General features: G+C 41.3%; 4 protein-coding genes across 8 annotated transcripts in view; all 4 read left to right on the forward strand.

Moving 5' to 3' along the window:
• The first annotated feature begins 63 nt into the window (after positions 1 to 63).
• Positions 64 to 3,645, forward strand: LOC100740351 (broad-complex core protein isoforms 1/2/3/4/5). Its single transcript, XM_003491917.4, has 4 exons — positions 64 to 901; positions 2,106 to 2,506; positions 2,623 to 3,085; positions 3,368 to 3,645. Exons 2-4 carry the CDS (start codon positions 2,132 to 2,134, stop codon positions 3,643 to 3,645), a joined length of 1,116 nt encoding a protein of 371 aa, XP_003491965.1. The 5' UTR covers positions 64 to 901; positions 2,106 to 2,131.
• A 2,623-nt stretch (positions 3,646 to 6,268) lies between these two features.
• The window catches only part of LOC100740839 (scavenger receptor class B member 1), a 21,088-nt gene continuing 5,137 nt past the window's right edge, over positions 6,269 to 22,219 (forward strand). The window contains exons 1-3 of one of the 3 annotated variants that reach the window (XM_033322485.1): positions 6,269 to 6,276; positions 19,054 to 19,062; positions 20,002 to 20,105. In XM_033322485.1, the coding sequence (XP_033178376.1) occupies positions 20,048 to 20,105 (58 nt within the window). In that variant the 5' untranslated portion in view covers positions 6,269 to 6,276; positions 19,054 to 19,062; positions 20,002 to 20,047. The other 2 variants (XM_033322487.1, XM_024369804.1) reach the window with 2 other exon arrangements.
• Positions 9,632 to 14,157, forward strand: LOC100740470 (ankyrin-3). Of its 2 annotated transcripts, none has more exons than XM_033322491.1 (5): positions 9,632 to 10,157; positions 10,879 to 11,302; positions 11,821 to 12,061; positions 12,129 to 12,372; positions 12,567 to 14,157. In XM_033322491.1, exons 2-5 carry the CDS (start codon positions 10,959 to 10,961, stop codon positions 13,118 to 13,120), a joined length of 1,383 nt encoding a protein of 460 aa, XP_033178382.1. In that variant the 5' UTR covers positions 9,632 to 10,157; positions 10,879 to 10,958; the 3' UTR covers positions 13,121 to 14,157. The 2 variants fall into 2 exon arrangements, with proteins under 2 accessions (XP_033178382.1, XP_024225575.1); XM_024369807.2 differs by having other exon boundaries at positions 9,634 to 10,157; positions 10,959 to 11,302.
• LOC100740718 (NADH-ubiquinone oxidoreductase 49 kDa subunit) lies at positions 15,370 to 17,646 on the forward strand. Of its 2 annotated transcripts, XM_033322490.1 has the most exons (5): positions 15,370 to 15,811; positions 15,948 to 16,390; positions 16,509 to 16,980; positions 17,071 to 17,523; positions 17,579 to 17,646. In XM_033322490.1, exons 1-4 carry the CDS (start codon positions 15,696 to 15,698, stop codon positions 17,474 to 17,476), a joined length of 1,437 nt encoding a protein of 478 aa, XP_033178381.1. In that variant the 5' UTR covers positions 15,370 to 15,695; the 3' UTR covers positions 17,477 to 17,523; positions 17,579 to 17,646. The 2 variants fall into 2 exon arrangements, with proteins under 2 accessions (XP_033178381.1, XP_033178380.1); XM_033322489.1 differs by having other exon boundaries at positions 17,071 to 17,606.

Raw genomic sequence — 22,219 nt, forward strand, 5'->3', positions numbered from 1 at the left:
ATTTTAATAGAAGATATGTCTGAATCGGTTATATAGGTGAAAATTATATAATATAGGAATCTATAAATTATATAGTGAAGAAAGAGAAAATTTAAAAACATAGACGCATAAAGTTGTTAATATAAAAATAATCGCTTTAACCAATTGTCGTCTGAGTAGTGTTTTAATATTTTGGTGCTATACGTTGGAAGCTTGAATCGATGAAGATGTTGATAACCTAATTTCGTTAAAATTTATGGAGCGTTCTCATGTAATGGCGCGAATGTGTATAGAATATAGAATTCAGTTTGGAGAAACAGCGTCTTATTTTAATTAACAAGTATGCAACATAATTAGATTTGTCGAGATTCGTAAAAATTTTCGCATTAAGGAAAAATGGAGAGGCGTTAACAAAGAAACGATTATGTTCAAACTATTCAACCGGTAAAAACATGAAGTACGTGTCGTTAGTGTAGTTGTTCGATAGAAGATGAGATTTAATATAAAATGAGAAATGATCCGTTAGTATGATAGAAGATTAGTATGATAAAAAGCGTAGAATAGAAATATTTTGATTGAAATATTAATTTGCTAATAGAGATTGTATAAAACGGTGAAATTATTGAACTAAAAGAGCAAGAAATTTGCACGACGTATAGTAAAAATACATACGTAGATAAATAATGCATAAATATAGATAGAAGAGTTTTAGAGTGAGACTCAGGGAATTGAACGTTCGTAAGAGTTTTCACAGGAAAGAGGTGCGCTAGTGTTCCACTAAGCTACCCCCAGCCTTACTACCCCCACCCTTTCGTTCCAGCTCCCCTAGCTAGTGCAAATCTCGGCGGATGAATGTTTTCTTAAGGGATTCTTCCCGAAAGCGACGCGAAAATCTGAAAGGAGTCGATCGAGCTGGAAATTCGTGAGTGAAATCATTTATTGGAAAATTCATATTACATTCCGTTGTCTACATTCGGAAAGTTGATAGGATTTGATATCGGAAATTAAAAAGAAAGACGAAACTTGTGTTCAAGGCGTTCCTGGGGGGTGATGGCACTCACGCCGACAGCGTCTCCCACAAAGATTTCACCATTTTTCTATTGACAAAAAAATCTTATACTTGATCGCGTACATTGAATATTTTTTGGTTAACCTGTCGGCTAGTGTGCTTTGAGCACGTGATTACGATAAACGCCGCGTAACTAAAGTTTGTATTTAAACATTTTTCCCGAGGAATTCGTTTATGTGCTTCCGACGACAGATTTGTTTTGTTGCACATTCGTTCTCGGCTAGTGCCATGGAATTTCTTTAAAAGTTTCTCGATGTTGGCCTCCTCGTTTCTAATTCTACTGAGCTAAGGTAGAATTACTAATTCGAATATCCGATCGTAATTGTATCTTTTATATTTTTCAATGGTATATTATGTATTTATATATAATTACTTATGGCAGTAGTCGAACGCGTATAACTGATACTAAAGTTTCTTTGGTAATACAGCCATATTGTACATTGTATTAAACAAATTTTCTTAAGTAAGTCTATCTCCTATGTTTATATTTGGTTTTTTCATATTCTACATTTAGCAAGCATATATTTCTTATTTTTATGAATGGACTCTATTGTCAGATTTATTGTTTAATCACCTTACCAAATTACAATGCTCTAGTAAAAGAAATTGGATAATCTATTTGCCTATCGAATCTTTGTATATAGCTTTTATTTATTGCTATTTATGTTAGGTTTGAAGTTCGATGAATTTGCATTGATGAGCTTCTTCGAAATACATCAAATATTCTTAACATCACATACCTTTATGTAAATGAAGGTAAAAGATAACATCGTTTAGTAGATACAGGGAAAGGGAAAATTTGATAATAATATCAACACGAGCAATATCTATGCCAAGATAGAAAGCATTCGGAATAATATATAAAGTGATGTCATAAATTTTACAACGATACAGAAATTAAGGAATTATTCATGATATTCATTCCATAACAATTGAAATTGTGCTTTATGTATTGCTCAATGTTGGATCGTTTGCAGCATTTTTCTGATAAAAAATATTTTTTGAATTGTTAAAGTATAAAATAGGTGATGTATAAAAGGAAATCTGTTATTGACAGGAAAATTGCTGTAAAGCTGCAGAATAATGGAAGGCGGTAGCAATTTACATAACCCGGGTAATTATCCCGGTGGGGACCGCCAACAATTTTGCGTTTCATGGAACTCTCATCAGTCAAATATGCACAGTGCATTTCCAAAACTTTTAAGTTCTGAACAATTTGTCGATGTCACTTTAGCCTGCGACGGAGGCTCTATAAAATGTCACAAAGTGGTACTGTCCGCTTGTAGTGATTATTTGGAACGTTTGCTATTAGAAATACCATGCACTCATCCTATTATATTTTTGAGAGATATGAGGATGTGGGAACTTCAAGCTTTAGTGGAGTTTATGTATCGTGGTGAAGTATATGTGGAGCAACAGCAGCTGGGTAAATTAATGCAAGCTGCTGAAGTTTTACAGGTAAGTGGGTAACGATACTGTTCAAGTACCGATTTATTATCTATCTTTGTAAGTAATGTTTTGGAACAAGTACATGTTGATTCGATTAATCTTTATGGCGGTAATATCATTATTAGGTTCGTGGTTTATCCACTCAAGGGAATGATAATTCTTCGAGTGAAGGTAGTTCTCAACAATGCGACTCTAACGCCGCTGTTGCACCATCTACGGCTGCACAGCAGGATGGATCTGACTATAAAGGCGAGGAAACTCCATCTGATGATGGAACTTCGAGTGCTACCTTTTTAGAGACTACGTCAATTGCTGCGACCAGTACAGCAAGCGCTCCATCACACAGTACTACACCAGTTCCGCAGAATCCGAATTCATCAAATTTTATGAATATGGAACATAGCGAGGCGTTACAGCATTTGGAAAAGGCCCTTAGCGCTTGTGAAGCGACATTAACTGAAACACCAGGAATGGTTAAAATGGAGCCGGATGAGCAGTTTACCCAACAGCATGATGTCAAACCGTACTCTATTAGTATGGTACCAAGCAGTAATTGTAATCCTAGTAGTCCGTTTCCTGCGATCGAAGGTAAGAAACGAAAGTAGAGTAGAAGAAAATGAACAAATAATAAAAAAGGAATTGAGAAAACAGCGCAGGAACTTTATTGTTTTACAATTAAAATTTGTGTAAAATAACGTATGTTCTTCTTTTCGTAACATTTCGATATTGAACATAAACACTGGACACTGAACGATAATTATCGAGTACATTAGGCATTATATTTATATCAAAAAGTTAAGGTTTTATCGGATCAAGCGATAACAGGATAAAATAGTTTCTCCGCTTCATCGTATTTTGTGTAATTTTCAGGCTATCAGAGACGGCAAAGACGTTCGGAAGAAGAATTGAAGCAAGCTTCGGATATGGTAGCACGTGGTATGACATTTCAAGTTGCTTCGGAAAAGTACAAAATTCCGATAAGTACGATTCGATTCTATATGGTTAGAAAAGGTATATTGCAAAGGCGAAAACGCGGTCGTGGTTCAAGTAATCTTGGTATGAATAGTCAACCGGGAAGTCCTGCAAGCCCGCCATATCATATGATGAACTATCGTTTGCCAGAAAGCCTAAACTCCAGCCTACCGTAGTGCTGTACGAAAAGTAGCCAGTTTTTAGACTTGAGTTGAATCGAACAAATTTTTTATTGCCACGTCGGAGCTGTTCCAGACTGTCATTCTTCCCATCTTTATTGACTCACACTGAGTTATCCGTTTCTCGTTTATACATTCACGATTCACGTGATCACGTATGTCCAATGCGAGTGCGTTTTCGCCAAACTCGTTATACTATACACATTCATTGCATTTACAGAAGATAGTAATTTAATAGAAAATAATTAACAAAGTGTACGTATCGTACACAATAGACACGATTTTAGTCTCGAACAGCTCGGTTCTGTGTACATACGCATCATATGCGAGTTTTCGAACGCAGCATCGAAATGAAAAGACCACAGAGTGATGGAAAAAAGGGAAGAAAGATCATCTAAAAGTTATGCAAGAGCATTTCGTTCATTTAATAATTGAATTTTCACTCATTTCATACGATTCAGTTGGAAATAATTCAATATTGATTGTAAATAATACTAGTTTTCTTCTTTTCTGGTTTTCCATACTATATTGTAATACTGTAATCAAAGGAAGTAACGCGTCTCGATGCAGCGTTCGAAGACCATCCGTACGGTTCAGTTTTGGGCCGTGTTCCGTTCTTCTACTTAGTGACACATACACCTTGCGTACATGGATAACGTAAGAGGTATTTTTTTGAGTCCTATACACAGATTGCTACAACAGATTTACAAAATACGGTTCATGGAAAAGTTTGAACGTGTCACATCATATTTTTACGATCACTCGAAATCTTTTGATAATACGTATCTGTAGAATAGGTTATTTTTTATTACGTCCTATTTATACATATATATATGTATATGTGTGTGTATATACGTAAGCGTGCGCGCACGTCATGTTCGGCCTGCCTGTCTGTCCGTCTCTATCTGTCTGCCTAGTGTAAGTCTGTGTCTGCGCCTGTGTTTGAGTGTATGCGCGCGTGCGTACGTACATGTGTACATACGTACATAGATATGTATGTATATACATATATATGTGTATGTATATATATATATATTTATATAATATATTATATAATATATTATAATATATATTTATATTATAATATTGTATAATATATTATAATATTTGTAATATATATATGATATATATTTATAACATATATATAATATATATATTTATACATATACTTGAATAAAATGTATGTGTACTCAGTTAAGTTGCTTCTTTCGAATCCGAACAACAACCGGGATTAATCCGAGATTCTAGACATTGAATTTTGGCCCTATTGAAATGAACAAAATGTTCAACAAATTGAACAAATGAACAAGTCGTTCGTGAATGTTGTTTACTTACTTGCTTTTATTTAGCGCGAAATTAAATCGGCAACAACGGGGTCGAAGCTCGCGGTTCAAAAAGACGTACGATATATTGTAGTTGTTACAAGATCGTTAGCATCGTCCATGAACGAATTAGTCACTACGTTCAAGACTGGTAACACGTGGCTGATCCGCAACCACGTCGAATCTTATACCGCAAATCTGGGTCTACTACACAAATATTTTTGTAGACACTTTACGCGTGGAAGGTGTCTTCTTTCTGCCTTTGTATATGCGTGTGTTTATATATTTATATATGCATATATATATACACATACATGTACACACAAGCACGTATATACATACACCTATAAATATACAGTTATGAGAACAGAAGTTGTTGCATCGATAACTATACATGAACATATATCTATAAACGAAGCATATGAACATGTATACATAAATCGATAGCTATACACATTCAAATGCTCGATGAACCGGTATGCGTTAGAAGAGACTACAGTTTAACTTTGTCAAAGAAAAAAAGGAAAAAAAAAGGAAGCGGAAAATGAACGATCATGACATACGTAGCATAATGCTTTTTACATGCTAGTGTACAAATAACATTTATAATCTGTCGTCAAAATCCAGCAGTTTTCATAGAGGTGATCGAGTATACATTGTACGATCCTTTTATGAATACTGGATCTGCCTTTTCGAAAGATTACAATGATTACATACACTTGAAGTTGTGCATACACGACCAGCGCGCGTGCACGTATATCTTAACGTAGAATACACGTATGTGCACACGCGCGCACGCAGCATACACACACAACACACACACAGACTATAATCGTACAGTGTATTGCCTTTGTTAAATAGCATTCGGATAAAGCCATATTTTTCCATGCAATGCAATAATCCAGCAAAGTAAATTACCGTAAATGTGAAACAGCCTAAATAGAAGAGTGCCAGATATGAGAAAAAAGAAAAAAAGAAGGAAAAGAAAAGAAACTATAATGACGATGACGACGACGACGACGATGATGATGATGATGATGATGATGATGATGATGATAATGATGATGATGATAATGATAATGATGAAGAAGATAATGATAACAGTAATGATGGTATTGACGATAATAATTGATGTTGATTATGATGGTGGTGATGATGATGATGATGATAATGATGATGATGATGATAACGATGATGATTATGATGATAACGACGACGACGACGACCATGATGACGATGATGTCGATAATGATGTTGATGATGGCGACAATGATGCTGCTGCTGATGATGATAAACAGAAAGAAAGAGAAAGAGGGGGATAATAAGAAAAGTATTCAGAGTAAAACGCTATACAATTTCCTATCATTCAGAACGTATCTGCCTTTTATTCTGGCCTCGTGATAAATCCTGACTTTATTTATACTTGACAATATACGGAATACCGTGTAAAAAAGAGCAACTAAAAATTAGGTTAGGAAACTTTGTGAACATTTGGTTACTCGCGATACATGGCAAGACCTGATATTCAATCTCGTTCGCGCAAAATCGAGTTGGAAACGAATTGGAAAAATCTGTTATATGCGGGAAATTTTTTCTCGCTCCTCTCCTTCCATCTTTCCCTCCCTTACCCTCACTCTTTTTCAACCTGTTTAATTTTGTATTATAGCTGGATAGAATCTTTCGAAATGCACAAAGGAAAGAAGAGAGGAAGAGTGAGAGAGAGAAAGAGAGAGAGAGAGAGAGAGAGAGGAGGGAGAAACGTTTGCGACATTCTATAATTTTTATGTTTTTGTCTATCCTTTCTCCTGCTCTTCTTTTTTAAAAATGGATCCGGTTTCGTTTCCTTCTCTTAAGCCTAGTGATTTATGTTTCGTTTCGTAATGTTTAGTCGTTGACATTCAATTCGATTCAAGATCTTTGACGAAGTAGAACAAAGGAAGGGATAAAGGGTACAGCGTATGTGCGAGTGTTGTACGGTTAAAATCGGATGTTGGAATAACGAATAAGTAACGGAGAGTAGTTTTTTATTAAGATACATAGTATCGTCGCTTGAGGTTTCGTATCGCGCGAATCATCGTTCAAAGAGTTCCAGTTGACAAAGGTTTTATACAGATCTATTAAAAACCAGTATTTCAAACCAATGAAGAATAATTAGTTTTCTAATAATAACGATACATTTTACGTAAATTTAGTACAGTGCTTAAGTCAGTAATGCTCAGCGTATCTAACAAATATTTTTAGTGGAAAGCCGTGTCATACTCACGTGTATTATAATGCCCTTAAACTATGTAACTAAACAACAATCAAAGAAGCGTGAACGATACTTGATGACTATTATTATTATTACTACTATTACGATTATTATTAATTATTATTATTAATTATTATTATTAATTATTATTATTATTATTATATTACTACTACTACTATTACTACTACTACTACTACTACTACTACTACTACTACTCTTATTATTATAGTCATTTCCTTAGCCGTACGTAGATCGTAGCCATTTCGAGGCAGTTTACGTTATATTTAATTAGGTTATCGCTTCGGAATACATTTTTATGGCGGTATTATTATTTGTAGATAGAATTTACGATGATATTTCGTACGATAATCAATCGATTGCTATATTAAGATTTTATTTTACAGTTACCGAGATCAATGACCTGCGAATAGCGGAGAATGCGATCGATCGGTCTTTGCATTGGTCTTATTACACACCCATTGTTTCTTCTCTTTTATCACATTTTGCTTGATCCATATTTACATAAATACATATACTTATATACATATATTTTGTATTATATCTTCCATTAAAATGCTAAAGTATTGAACCTTTACCGTGAGAAACATGTTTTCCGAGATATGGTATTATACGAGGAAAAGAATAAACTGCGTGAGTGAAACAAAGAATGATTGAGAAAGAAGAGAAGACAAAGAGAGAGAGAGAGAGAGAGGGAGAGGTGGCGATAATGGAAAATTGCATTTTCCGAACTCCGCTTGAACGACGAGTACTTTATTAGAAGATTTGTCCATTTGGTAAAACTGTCGGTCGATCTTCCCGTCCCGAAGTATAACAGACCGATCGATCGATTCCTTGCTCGAATTACAATCGTGAAGAACGTTCTATAGATATTTTTCGAAGAAAACACAAGCCTATAAAAAGTCCAATTTTCTAAACGTAGGTTCCTTAAGAATAACAAATTTAGTGTAACCGTTAAGAAAGTGTAGCGTGTATACGTATTAAACGTAACGTCGCGTCGTATCGAGCGAGGTCCGTCTTGGAACGTTTATCGTTCTGAAGGAAATGAAGTGCGATCGGGCGATAATTTGTTCCCGATAAAAAGACGGGATCGTCCGATGTGACACGTGTTTTCGGGAGGCACGCACGCGCGTTTCGAACGCGAGTACGCGTCGCAAATAGACGGATAAATTAGCGATTAGCGGCAAATATAGATACATGATATGGAAATGTCGCGCAAAGCCCTGCGCTATTAAGTTGGACCGCATTCTCGCGAAGGTGTGTTGCACTCGTCGCTCCGAGTCTTATCGTGAAAAATTGAAATATAAAAGATTACCAAGAAGAATAAAAAAGTAAAAGGAGAAGTATAGAGGGTGTGGGAGAAGGAGAAAGTATCGAATTGTATTTCTTTTTCTTCCTTGTTTCTAAAATTTCTGTCGTGGCCCTTAAAGGATATGAAAACGCATGGAATGGCGTGTATGACGAGAGATAGGCAGAGAGATGGTAAAAGGGCAACGGCATCGTTCGCACGATTACCGAACTGATTTCGAGAGAGGAAACTTCCGATAAATCGGCTCTCCAGCATAAGAACACTAAAATCGCAGCAACGATAACGGATTTGAAGTTTCCTCGAATCGCAACACATAGGCACTTCTGTACAGAATTTTTCGTAGGTTGCGAAGATTTCCATTGAAAACTCTGCACTTGTCGGCTTCGTGAAATTAAAGTATTGTTGTTTGATTTACGCATAAGCTGTACGTTAAGGAAAAAAAAAATTGCTTATAATTTAGGGTCGTGTAACGTGTGTTAGCGAAGCATGCTTCTAAGTAGAAAGATAGGACAATGCTATAACAATAATTATTATAATTAAAATGAATTAAGAATATAAGGCATTTAATAAGTGCAAAGTATTTCTTAATAAAAGTACTTCCAAAAATGAGACTGCGTTCAGTTATTTCGTTGAGTCGCAAATTCTGTTTCACTTATTTTCGTTGCCACGATCCCACGTATGACGATATTAACGATAAATCTCGTTGTTTCGTCGTTAAAATCCGATAGTTGATACCTATGCTAGTAGAGGAATATCAATATCGATCTTTCCGAAAATCCCATGGGAGTGTTATATTGCGTTGCATTCAGTTGCGATAATTAGAGCGTATTTGGCAGACGAGGGAAATGCGAAACGCTCAAGTACTTTGGTTGTTTTTCACGAACCGTAGTCTTTTCTTAGAAACACGGTATTTCGCGAATTTTCCCTTTTCGGGTTGCCTAAACGAACAATTCTATACGCATCGTGTAAACGTAAAAGGGATCGATATATCGCGATTCTTCGTATATTTCCGAATTCCGAGGGATTTTGCTACGAGAGAGAGGCCCGCAAATACGCTGACGAATCTCGCGTGATTGCAACTCGTGTGCTGTCGATTCGATTTAGCGTGTGAGCCACAGTTGAGAAGAGACGCTCAGTGAACGGACCGAGACAGCTAGAGCGATAATGACTGGACAGTTTATCTCGACGTACGGACACGAATGCCGATTCGCCAAAGACGCGTGCATCGATTTTGATTTCGATGGGCGAAAAATCGAGAGGATGCGAAGCAAGCTGTGAAGAAAAAGAATAGAGGAAGGAAGGAAGGAAGGAAGAGAGAGAGAGAAAAGTCGATGATACATTGGGAAAATTCGAAAGAAATGGGATTGTAAAATGGAGGATCGAAGAAAGAGGCAAGAACAAGAGTACTCGACTTCGAATCGAGTTCTTCGAAACGAAAATTGCGTAGTTGTCGCGAACAGATGATTTGGTGCGCACACTCCCGCGCGTTCCCTTTGTGTTATTTTCGGGCGGAATCACCGTTCGAAGCTTTAAATAGGACCGACTTTCCGACAAAGAAGACAGTTTACAACATCGATTCTACATGCTGGAGCATCGCAGAGTATTCACCGTGAGTAAATAACCATGAACGAGATTTGCGAAAGAAACGTCAAACGCGACATTTTCTCCGATCACGCGTAATTTGGAAAGACTGTCGCACGAACGTTTTTCTCTTTCACCTCGAATCGTCGCGTGGCGTCGCGTCGCATCATCGTGTCACGCCGTGTCTCGCAAGTAGTTGCGTTGCATCGCATTTTCGCGTAGTGTCATTTAACACGGGCCATCGCATTCCATCTTGCCTAAAAATCGACGTATCGACAATTCCATTCTACGTACGTTTCGAGGCGTGTGAGCCAAGGTGAAAGAAAAGAATAAACGAGCGGCAAGAAGATGCGCGTTCGAGAGACAAAGTATAAGATCGTGTGCGAGGAGACAAAATGGTGTAAGAAAGAAGAGTAAACGGTAGTAGAGTGGTTCCCGAAGAAAAATAGGCTAAGAGACGTTTCTCGATCGGCTCGATCGACGCGCTTCCGATATCATCGCCAAAATTGTATCACCACTTTGGCACGGTCTCGACGCGGCGACGTTCGAAACAGTCGAGATCTCGATCGTTCCGTCGGAGAGCAAATCATATCTGTTGCGGTTGGTTCGGTGATTCATGCGCGCGAGAATCAAGCGACACTGCGCAAGCGACTCGAGGTTGAACGAGCAATAAACACGGCGACCGTAGAATCGGGAACTGGAGAAGTACTAGACGGAAGTGACGTGACCGTAAAATGGTTTTTTTCCAGCTGAAAAATTATAGCGATAAGGAGAATCTGCAACTGTACGGTTAATCCTTGTTTTTTGTCGATTCGAATATGCACAACAGATGCCTTCGGAATGCATCGCCAATCCATTGCAGCGAGAGCTAGCCGATGCTATAATTCGATTGCAATCGCTCGACGAGATTCGAATCCTGCTGGCCTGCGGAGCGAAGGCGAACGAGCCTGTAACGCAGGGATTGAGACCGTTGCATTACGCCGTGTGGCAGAGGTACACGGAAGCGGCTCAGTTGTTGCTGGTACGTGGCGCGGACATCGATGCGACCGACGAATGTGGCTATTCGGCGTTGCATCTTGCTGCTGAACATGGTTATTTGGATTTAGTAAAAGTATTGCTCGAGCATGGTGCCAAAGTCGATCATAGACCGGAAACTGGAGAACTTTTTCCAAGGTACGACGATCCCTTTCTGTCTTCTTCGTTTCTCTTCCATCTCCTTATTATCCACCCCCTTCTTTTCTCTGCTAATTACTCTGATTTGTTTATCGATGTTTGTTCGCCCTACGCGTTAGTCACGATGCATTTGTCGATCTCGATCGACAAACGCCAACCGCGATTATACGGATAGCATAGCTGACGTCGATGCGTGATCTTTTGATGAGAAATTAATTGGCTCAACGACCTTGGAGCGAGAGCCAAAGATTAGCCGCTTTCCATACTATGAATTCCTATCGCTAGATTTAATTGCATCTCTCTCTCTCTCTCTCTATACGCTCATAAAATTGTCGTCATTTATTTTTGTCGATGTTAAGAAACGATGGGTGGTAGAGGGAGACGAGGAGGTGGAACGGGAGGGAGGGAAAACGGGAAACATAGTTAAAGAAAGGGAAGAAAACGGACTGGATAATATTAAAATTAGGGGACAGAGAGAATAGAATAGATTACGGTAAGATCTATTATGATCTGCGCAGGACAACTTTGTGCGACGAACCGCTGCGGCTCGCATTGAGAAATCGGCACGTAGAGGTGGCCAGAGTTCTGCTGGAAGCTGGCGCGAATCCGAATAAAAGATACTTCTTTGGATCGGAAATTAATCTGGTCTCTCCGTTGGATCTGCAATGCATGGAGTTGTTGTTAGCGTTCGGGGCTCAACCGAATACGCGGGATCGCGCTGGACTCACACCGTTGATGAAAGCGGCGAGACTGCCACAGGTAAATGATCGAGATGGCGAAAACCGAGAGCTATATTTATTGGATGAGAACGTGGTGTTCGTGTCAGGGTATAGCTTCGGTGCTGCTTCTGCTGAGCTATGGAGCTGACGTTAATTCGATGGCCGATTCGCGACACGACTACCGGACTGTTCTGCATTACGCGATCCTCGGCGGCGATCCGACGGTGATCGATCTGCTGCTAAAGCAAGGCGCTCGTCTCGATCTCGGACCCGAATATCAGAAACCCACGGCTCTCGACCTGGCCATTTTAAAAGGAGATCCCTCGATAGTACAAATGCTGCTGAAATCGGGTAAGTTCGCGTGTTCGTGCTTGTCTCGACTTACCATCTGATATTACCGTGCATCCGCTGCCTTTCCGTACAAAATTCCTCGAATTCCTCGCTTAATCACTCGATAACTCCATCCTATGGCATAAGTAGAATATATCTAAAGTTGTTTTAAACGATCTCTGGATAACGTTGCGACTAAACGATTTCGAACTTAGGTGCTGATGTAAATGCTACCTCGCCGATCATCGGATCGCCCCTTCACGTTGCCTGCGCCGACAACATTCCGAATAGACTGGAAATCCTGTCGATGTTGCTGGAACGAGGAGCGGACCCGAACTTGGTGATACGCAGCGACGAAGGTCCCGCGTTGAGACCGGTTCTCGCAGAATACGTCGCTTCGAACGAGAATCCTTCGGTCGAGGTGGTAGCCCTTTTACTCAAATACGGGGCAAGGGTCGTCATCAAGACGCAGTTCCGCGACCCTCACGGCATATTGAACTCTCTTCAGAACACGGCTGATAAGCCACGATTGCTGAAGGCGTTGTTGGAAGCGGCAGAAAGTTTCGATCCTTGCATGATAAGAAGATCGAGTAGTTTGACAGATGCACAAAAAGCACTTGTGATGAAAGCAGCACGGACTCCATTGCCCTTGACTCATCAAGCCAGGCTAATAGTTCGCAAACTTTGCGGCACTAAATTGCCCAAAATTGTTCGTACGCTACAATTACCTCAGTCGTTGCATCGCTATCTTCTCTACGATTTTCACTGATCCGTCGTCGGATCCAATCGACGTCTCGTTGCGGCTTTCTGTTCGCAGCATGATCGTATCGTATCGCACATGGCGCAAGCGTGCTATTGTTTCTCCTCCTTGTTCGTTGCGCTCGGTCACCATCGCTGCCTCTCTCGGTCGACTCTTTCGTCGCTGCGTTGTTCTCGCTATTCTTGTCTATTCGTTGATACGATTCGTTTGAAATTATCGGTTCGCATGTCTCGGTGTTGTTTGACCTAGCATGTTTAAGGAACATGTGCATTTCGTTCGAACGTATTTCCGACCGTGCTTGACAAATATAGCGATCGATGTCCACTGGTACATCTTTTCATTATGATTCTGAGCGTTCGTCGATGTACCATCCATTTGACCGCAATTATGAAATAAGATACAGAGTCGAATTCTATTCCTACGAGGTATATATTTTCATTTCAGATAGATGTTTCATTTGCGTCATGATCGAAAATCGTTGTTCGTGATTTTTACGTACGCTCCACTATTACTTTCCTACCAGCGACTTATCCACTAAACTTTTGTATGTTTATTTAGCACGCGTCCTAATATTTGTAAATTTGTATATCCGCGTAAATAGGATAAGGGTCTGAATAGCGCGGATGTGTGTGTACGTTTGTCGTATACGTAGCCGTTCTGATACATATACTTACATGTGTCATTGTATATACATATTTTGCACACTTGTGGCGCTGCATAAAATTTACGAGATGAAATAAAATAAACGATATCTCTATGTTATATTATGTATCATGACTAAAGAAACCGCCTCGTTTCACGAACTCTGAATATGTGATTCTTTGTACAAAGTGTTTCGAATAATTCGAAAAATATGTAAAACTGAGCGGAACGAAACGGTAGAAATTGAATGGAATGGGGAACGGACGGCAGACGAAAAATGGTTGGAGAGAGGAAAACAAGGTATCACGTGTAAATCTGAAAAAAGAACATATATAGATGTAGAAAAAGTGTAATATGCGCGTGTACAACAGGCACAAATATACGTAGCTGGGTTGCCCACGAAATGCAACGCGTGGAATGTTGGCCAGTGATAGTGTGACGTCGATTCATTCTCAACTACCTCATCTTACCCTTTCTTATTCCATCCTTTAAATAGCAACCCCGATACGGTGACCCGCGTCAAAGCATTGACAATCGGTTGCATCAGCGTAGAAATTGCGAGTACGAACATGCGCGATTGATTGCTTATACGAATCTCGAGATATATAATAATTCTATTTTTCTTCTTTAATCTTTTTCTCATACAACGATCACAACGATAAATTTATTTCTTTTCCCGATGTATGTACTTATCGTGCATACATGTACTTACAAGTACGCACGTTTCTTTTCTAAACGCAGCTCATCGAGAGATTGCAATTGCAATAATTTTTCTCCCATTAAATATCTTGAATAAAAAAGAAAAACGATATGTATAATACGTATATACAAATAAATATGTATATGTACATAATGCATATATTGGTTAGGAAATGTCGTAAGACGTGAAAAGATAAACGGAATGAAATGATACATACAAGTGCATACGGGTTCAGCTGATTTCCCTCCATATCGATCAAATGAGTTATTCGAGTTCGTTCGCGGTTTAAACAAATAATCATATCGATGATCGGAATCAAATTGAAAAGAAGGCGTAGGAATGTCGCTGTTTCGACGAATCGCGTGATTCTTGCATCCAAACTCATAATTCTAATTCTGCGATTTCTCGACGTTTGTTCGTACCTGATATCCTTATTACGTTTCCTCGGCAAAATATTTCCATATTCTTGTAGTGGTAGATGTTCTGTCTCAACTTTGTATAGTTTTCAGCTTCTGCTTATTCGATATCGATATGATCAACTAAGTATTTAAGAAATATGAACATATGTATGTACATACAATATATGTACGATATTTTCAGATAAAATGGAAGATGATTGCTGTCTAAACGAAAAAATGTTTATTCGTAATTCTTTCTCTTTTTTCCTACGTGTATTCTGAATTCGTAGGAATACGGTGACTAAGCTCTTTCGTACGAATATTACGACGATAGACGATATTTCTAGCAATCTATGTAATATACCGAACAAACACATTTAGTTACATAATATAAAAATACACAGATCGTTCAATACATTGTTACAAATATCATCATCGTACAAACAAGAGTGCGGACGATGCATTTATGTACATATACATAAACAGGTAGGTACAAGTTAAACGAAGAAATTGGGATAAGATGTGCTGCGGCAATAGCGGTATTCACGCTGTCGTACGATGACATGATTTTATCGAATCGAGATATTGCCGATTATCGATTTGCAGCCGATCGAGAATAGGGTTGCCTCGAATCAAGTCGATTTAAAGGAATTCGATCGATACGAAATGAAAACTCTATAGAGGATGCTGACAGGGAGGTGGTGGCTAACAATAGGTAATTATATTAATAGGAAGAATAATATTATATGTAAAGGAAAACGTAAGAGGGGAGGTGAGAAGGAAGAAGGAATAGAGAAGCGTATGGTTTCAACGATACGCTAAAGCAATACCATTTGAAGCGACAATGGCTGTCAAGGCGTTTGGATCTCTCCTACGCTTTAATAGGTTGACGTCTGGAGTATGGAACGAGAAAGGAAATATTCTTGCCAAGAGGATGGAAGCGTTGCTTAGCATTGAAAGGTAAGCTTAGCATAAATAGCTTCCAACTTTTACCAAAGTCGTTTATACGTTTGGTTATGTAATAATATCATAACCTATAAGTAACAGTTATGTATTCCAACGCAAAGTTATAAAGCAAGTATTGGAAATATTACAGCCAACGACGAGGCGCGCATCAGTGGACTCCTGATCCACAGGACTACGAATCTCTCATGAAACAAGAAAATGCCAAAGTGTTGGTACCTGAAGGCAAATTGCCTGATTCAAAATTGCGTTGGAATGAGATGCCGCAGACCTCAGTAGACTCGACGGACTATCGAAACACTGTACTCAATTTTGGTCCTCAGCATCCAGCAGCACACGGAGTATTACGGTTAATCCTTGAGCTGGATGCCGAGTATGTACTACGTGCAGATCCTCATATAGGTCTTTTACACCGGGGTACAGAGAAATTGATCGAATATAAAACATACATGCAAGCTTTACCTTATTTCGATCGTTTAGACTACGTTTCCATGATGTGCAACGAACAGTGTTTCTCCATAGCTATCGAGAAATTATTGAATATCGAAGTGCCGTTACGAGCAAAATATATCAGAAGTAAGTATCTGACATTTGTGAAATACAGTATCGATGAGGGGTGAGAGAAGGAGAGAGAAAGAATCATATAGAGAGGTAAATAAAAGTTGGTTTGGTTAAAGTCGTTTGTGTGTTTTAGCTCTGTTCGCAGAGATCACAAGAGTCCTGAACCACACTATGAATATTGGAACACACGCTCTTGATATAGGAGCTATGACACCGTTTTTCTGGCTGTTCGAAGAACGAGAAAAACTGATGGAATTTTACGAACGCGTGAGTGGCGCTCGTATGCACGCGGCTTACATTCGTCCTGGTGGTGTTGCTTTGGATATACCGTTGGGTTTAATGGATGACATATACGAATGGTCCACGAAGTTCGCAGCACGATTAGACGAAGTGGAGGATTTGTTGTCGGAAAATAGAATATGGGTCTCACGTACAAAGGACATTGGAACGGTAACGATGCAGCAGGCGTTGGATTGGGGCTTCAGCGGTGTGATGCTAAGGGGTTCCGGAGTAAAGTGGGATATAAGGGAAAAAGCACCATACGATGCTTACGATTTAGTCGAATTTGACGTTCCAGTCGGTGTAAACGGAGATTGTCTCGATCGGTAATAAAAAGATGAAAATGGAAAAAAGATAAAGATCACTTATCGTATCTCGCGATAAATCGTTGATCGAACCTTTCCGACGTTTTTTAGATATCTGTGCCGCATGGAGGAGATGCGTCAATCATTGCGAATCATTTATCAGTGCTTGAATCAAATGCCGGAAGGTGAAGTGAAAGTCGACGATGCAAAGATCGTACCTCCTAAAAGGGAAGAAATGAAAACTAGCATGGAAGCGTTGATACATCATTTCAAGTTGTTCACTCAAGGATTCCAAGTGCCTCCTGGAGCTACGTATACTGCGATCGAAGCGCCAAAGGGAGAATTTGGCGTTTACCTTGTCAGCGATGGTAGTAGCAAACCTTACAGATGCAAAATCAAAGCACCGGGGTTTGCCCATTTGGCAGCTCTACGTCACATGGGTCCTGGGTGCTTCCTCGCCGATATTGTGGCAATTATCGGTACCTTGGATGTAGTATTCGGTGAAATCGATAGATAAACCGTTCATCTTGTTTCTTCGTCAAATGTATCTCGTACGTAGAAAATTTCGTAGGTACCATTACGTTATTATTCACTCTCGTCTGTGTACGCTGTAGAAAATAAACGTATTTACATGGATGAGAGAAAAATAAGAGAAATATAATGTATTCGTTACCGTTTAGGTCGAGATGTCCGACGATATGTTGTCCCCTTATCCTTACCTATAATATAACTCATGTTGCAGATGTTTGATTGTAGCCGAAAAGAATCAAAGAGTAAGAATGGAAAGGACGAAAGACGGGAGGAGAGGGGGAGATGGGTTGGTTGGTTCGAAAAAGCAGGAAGGAGGAAAATCTATTCGTGGTATGCGCACATGGATAAAGTAATAATGCCGCGTTACTTGTAGCGCGAACAATGTCATTCGCCATTTACGTAATATATTTGAACAAACATGATTCTACGAATAATTTAACATTATCACGATCGTTTCCGGGTTGTCCGATACGTCCGGAAATGTCTTTCCATTTCCACGAAATTACAGGAATTAGTTTCCAACCAAAGGGTCAAGGTGTTCGTTCTCCGTGATCCCGGCATGCATCGGGCAGAGGTAGAACGTTCGTTACACAATTATTCGATGGCAATTATGTACTAGTTCGCACCAATGAACGTTCCGTTTCGTCTGTTCCCTTGCACGCGTCTTATTCATCCTTCCTCCCTATTGCCAGCTTGTAATCGCTTAGATTATAGAGCAAGATTTTACACGTTTTTTCCATTGAATTGTACGATCAAGTATATTAATTCCGCGAATTATCGTTTTTAGCGGTATCATTTTCGCATTAGAAGCGATTAATGCGTTCATGAACGTTTCCGCGATCTTTCCACTACATCCGTTTGTACGATTATTCTACTATGCTAAATGACGCGTATGTTTTGACGCGCGAGTCGATGCAAACACGACAACTTGATGGAAAAGTAAAAGACGTAGGGGACAAAAAGTCGGGGAAGAGCGAAGTAGAGAATGCAAATTGCAAGGAAATAAGGTAATCTAAGAAGGAAAACAAGGAAGATCGTAGAGAAGGGAAAGGGCCGATAGGGTCGAGTGGTCGGTATTGCGTATGATGGGGTGTGACGACGGTACGTCAAAGTAGATCCAGTAGATAGAGGTGGAAAAGTAAGTGGTATAGGTGGGTAGAGGAACAGCGGCGAAAAGTGAACTGGCAAAACGAGAGAGAAAATGGATGACACGATGTAGAACGTAAAAACGAGATGAGGCGAGACAAGAGAAGGAAGAGCGACGAACGAGAAGTAGAGGTATTAGCTGGTAAGAAAACGTAGGAGGAGCGAGGGAATGTAAGCATAATGTAAAAGTGGAAACAGCGACAGAGAGAGAGAGAGAGAGAGAGGGAGGCGGGTAGGCAAAGGTGATGGCGGCAGCGCGACGCGAGGAAGAGTACAACGGAACGAAGAAACGAAGGAAAGAGCGGATGAATGGAGACGAAACGAAGAAGGAAGAGCGGAGAAGTGGAAAAGGAGTGGGGCAATGATAAATCGTTCACCTGAACCGCATGCTCGCCGTTCAGGATCCAGTGGAACGGTAAGAGAGTAGTAACGTTCTTTGGGTTGTCCGTCGAGCAGTGTATCGGCTGACCTCGCAGCGAACGTTTCGCCCAGCGACGTAACACAGATTTCCGCTCGATTTCCCTCGAGATCCTGCGTAGTTTTAGTTTCATTCGCGATCACCGCACGAGCGTAAGTCGGTCGCGATTAATTTGAAAGATCGAAGCTCAATCGTGCCCGCGTTCGGTCGTTTTGATTTCGAGCGCGCGCGCGCGCGCACGAACGCACGCACGCGCTCCCCCGCGTTCAACATACGTATATCAGGAGCGGATAAAAGCAGTTCCGTCGTGGTACAAAGAAGAAATCATCGTTGTTTTACCGTTGGTCGTGCGGTGATCCTGGGTATCGGTGTAAAAAGGCGGGTTAACTGGCTGATTAGAGAGAGAGAGAGAGAGAGAGAGAGAAAGAGAGAGAGAGAGGTGAATCGTAGTTTGGCCGCGTTATACCGCGTATTTGGCGTAGATCGTCTAACACCGTACAACGGAGCGGTATCGTTGGTTCGTTGGCGACGTGACGCACCGCCAGTGGCACACTTGTCGCTTGGAAAGGAGAATAGACTTTCTCCTTCTCGTCGTTCTTCGTACCACCGCCGCCTTTCCTCTCGTTCTTGTATAGGAAGCATCGCGGTCAAAGGCTTGGACGTCGACGACGACAACCGTAACCACAACGACGACGAAGACGAAGACGACAGCGGGGGCGACAGTGACGACGGCGAGGACGGGGGTGAGGACGAGTACGAGGAACGAAGCTAGAAAGGAAGATCCGAACGAGAAGCGAAAAACGAAGACGCGAAAAGAAACGCGGCGGCGCGTCTCATGAAGAAAAGAAGAGAACTTGTATTAAAAGCAAATAAAAAAGTCGTGCAGTGAGCGTTCGATCGTTAGAGAGACGGTAATCGAGGGATAGCACCGAGACGAAAGGAAAAAGGAAAGAAGAGATCGAGAGAGAAAGAGGGAACAATCGGTTGATCAAGATGAGAGTACATCGTGGGATTTGCGCGAAACTCCAAGGAGGATTCCTTAGGCGATGGTGTAAGTAATCGCGAGGATGTAACGTTTTAAAGCAGGCTAAAGTCGAAACTGGAGGAGAAACGATTTGTCCGTTTTACGATGTAGTCGGCTCGATCGCGCACCGTCGTTTCATAGGCCACGAGGGGCCAATGTTAACGAGACGGTTAAAGACGTTGTTACCGGCGCTACACAGGCATCGCGCTCGGTGCGTTTTTAATTCAATTTAGCGAACGTGTCATCTCGTACGCTTAGCTCGCGATGATTCACCGTGCGTTGCGCCGTATTCGTCGTGTCGTACCTCGAATCGGATCGGGTCGAGCTGGATCGGATCGGATCGGATCGGATCGGATCGTGTCAGGTTAGGATTTTCAACGAAATTTCAAAGGAAAATCGATCGCGACGATGAAAATTCGCCGGGCGTGAGCGCGAGTCGGAGTCTCGCTTACTTTCACTCGAAGACCGGGAGTTTCGAACGCGAATGCCGTGTGCAGCGGTTCACTCTCGTTCGGATACATATTATGCATATCGACCGAGCGACGAACAGCTAGGATTTGCTAGAAAGAGATTGAAAGTTGGCGAGAATCGGCGTAAAATACGAGAAAAGTCGAGCGACGAAGAAGCAATTGATGTAAAGCCGCGTTTCCTCGCTCGGAGCTCGCGAGTATCGTTTTCGTATCGGAAAAGAAGTAATATCGAGGGAGTGGGGTTGGGGCGAATAAGTCGAGGAGAAGATGCAGAGGGAACTCGTTATGTTCGCGCGTACGATTCCGGGAACTCGTTTGGTTTGTCTCTGACGTCCATCGTCTAGTTATGCAATTTTCTGGTTCAATATCCATTTACCGTGCCTTCGACGGAATTCTCCGACGTCTCGGCGATCCGTCGACGACGACGGAAAACCGGCGCAAAGACGGAACGATAATTCAGGTTGAATCAGACCGATCGTAGTTGGTTTCGTCCGTGGAGCGTGAAACCTTCCGAGTAAGAGCAGGAAGCGTACGAGCTTATATAATCGCGAGTAATTGCCGGTTTGTACGCGTAGGTAGGTATATAGGTTCGGCATTTCAAAATCGAAGAGGGTTACGTGCGTTCCGAGGAGGATGATACTCGCACGATGCTCGACTCGATGTTGCGAGGTTTTTGCCGTAACAACCAGTTTGAGCAATCTGTGAACAAATTCGCGATCACACGGCTGCGTCGTTTCCATAGCTTGTCACTGTCGAGCTTGTTTCGTTGATCTCCGACGGATCGATTTCCACGCGATGGAACGTAACGCGACACGATACCTTGATACTGGAACGAGCGAGAGAGAATCGAATGGTATGGAAAGGAATAGAACGGAATGCAACGAAGGCGAAGACAGAGGAAAGGGAGAATCGTGCGTTGCACGCGGTAGCTACGAGTTCTCTCTCCTTCTCTCTCTCTCTCTCTCTCTCTCGTTCCAAGTCGTACGTGTCGCGATTACACCGACTAGTCGATTGAGCGAACGCGTTACATTCCTTTCGAGTTAATATCGTCGGCTCTGGCGGCAAGGGAGAGAGCGAGGAGTTGGACGCGAACACGGTTAATCGATGTCGAATAACGCGGTTGGTCGTTGGTCGTTGGTCGTTGGTCGTTGGTCGTTGGTCGATGGTCGATGGTCAATGGTCGACGAGAATGGTTTGCTCGACGGGCGAGATCGTAAGGTCGCGAGAGATGATTGGAAAATTTGGAGGTCGCGACGTCGCGGTATTCCGTGTTAGCGATCGGTCGAAAGGAGAGCGGTGCAAGGATCGAGAAAAGAAGTTGCTCGTTGGGGACTGGTGGCGGCAACTTACTCGGTCCGTTTACTCGCGCCGAAGGTGAACCGCTCTCGCGGAACGCGACCTACGAAATTCCATTCTCGCCTCGATTTTGCCAGTTGCGTAAACGAACGGTCGAGCGTGCGCGTGCATCGTGGTGCACGCACACTCGTTGACCGGCGCTTCGCGTGATCGCGCTTTCACCTAGGTGCAATTTCTTTGGTGCTACGCGCAATTCGCGCGCGACCTCCACCTCCTCCGTCTCCCATGAAAGAGTAATCGAACACGAATAAAAGCGACACCGATGATCGTAACTCGTACGATTAGACTTGGCGCGATAGAATCGTGCGTCGTTTC

Source organism: Bombus impatiens, unplaced genomic scaffold (assembly GCF_000188095.3).
Source record: "Bombus impatiens unplaced genomic scaffold, BIMP_2.2 scf_0640, whole genome shotgun sequence".
In the NCBI taxonomy this organism is placed as follows: Eukaryota; Metazoa; Arthropoda; class Insecta; order Hymenoptera; family Apidae; genus Bombus; species Bombus impatiens.

Excerpts from the sequence above, each read along its gene's own strand:
- LOC100740718 (XM_033322490.1), top strand. The coding sequence starts at position 15,696 with ATGGCTGTCAAGGCGTTTGGATCTCTCCTACGCTTTAATAGGTTGACG. Across the intron at positions 15,812-15,947 it reads GCGTTGCTTAGCATTGAAAG|CCAACGACGAGGCGCGCATC; the intron begins GTAAGCTTAGCA and ends GAAATATTACAG. Across the intron at positions 16,981-17,070 it reads AACGGAGATTGTCTCGATCG|ATATCTGTGCCGCATGGAGG; the intron begins GTAATAAAAAGA and ends GACGTTTTTTAG.
- LOC100740351 (XM_003491917.4), top strand. The coding sequence starts at position 2,132 with ATGGAAGGCGGTAGCAATTTACATAACCCGGGTAATTATCCCGGTGGG. Across the intron at positions 2,507-2,622 it reads AAGCTGCTGAAGTTTTACAG|GTTCGTGGTTTATCCACTCA; the intron begins GTAAGTGGGTAA and ends TATCATTATTAG. Across the intron at positions 3,086-3,367 it reads TCCGTTTCCTGCGATCGAAG|GCTATCAGAGACGGCAAAGA; the intron begins GTAAGAAACGAA and ends TGTAATTTTCAG.
- LOC100740470 (XM_024369807.2), top strand. The coding sequence starts at position 10,131 with ATGCTGGAGCATCGCAGAGTATTCACC. Across the intron at positions 10,158-10,958 it reads AGCATCGCAGAGTATTCACC|ATGCCTTCGGAATGCATCGC; the intron begins GTGAGTAAATAA and ends TATGCACAACAG. Across the intron at positions 12,062-12,128 it reads AAGCGGCGAGACTGCCACAG|GGTATAGCTTCGGTGCTGCT; the intron begins GTAAATGATCGA and ends TGTTCGTGTCAG.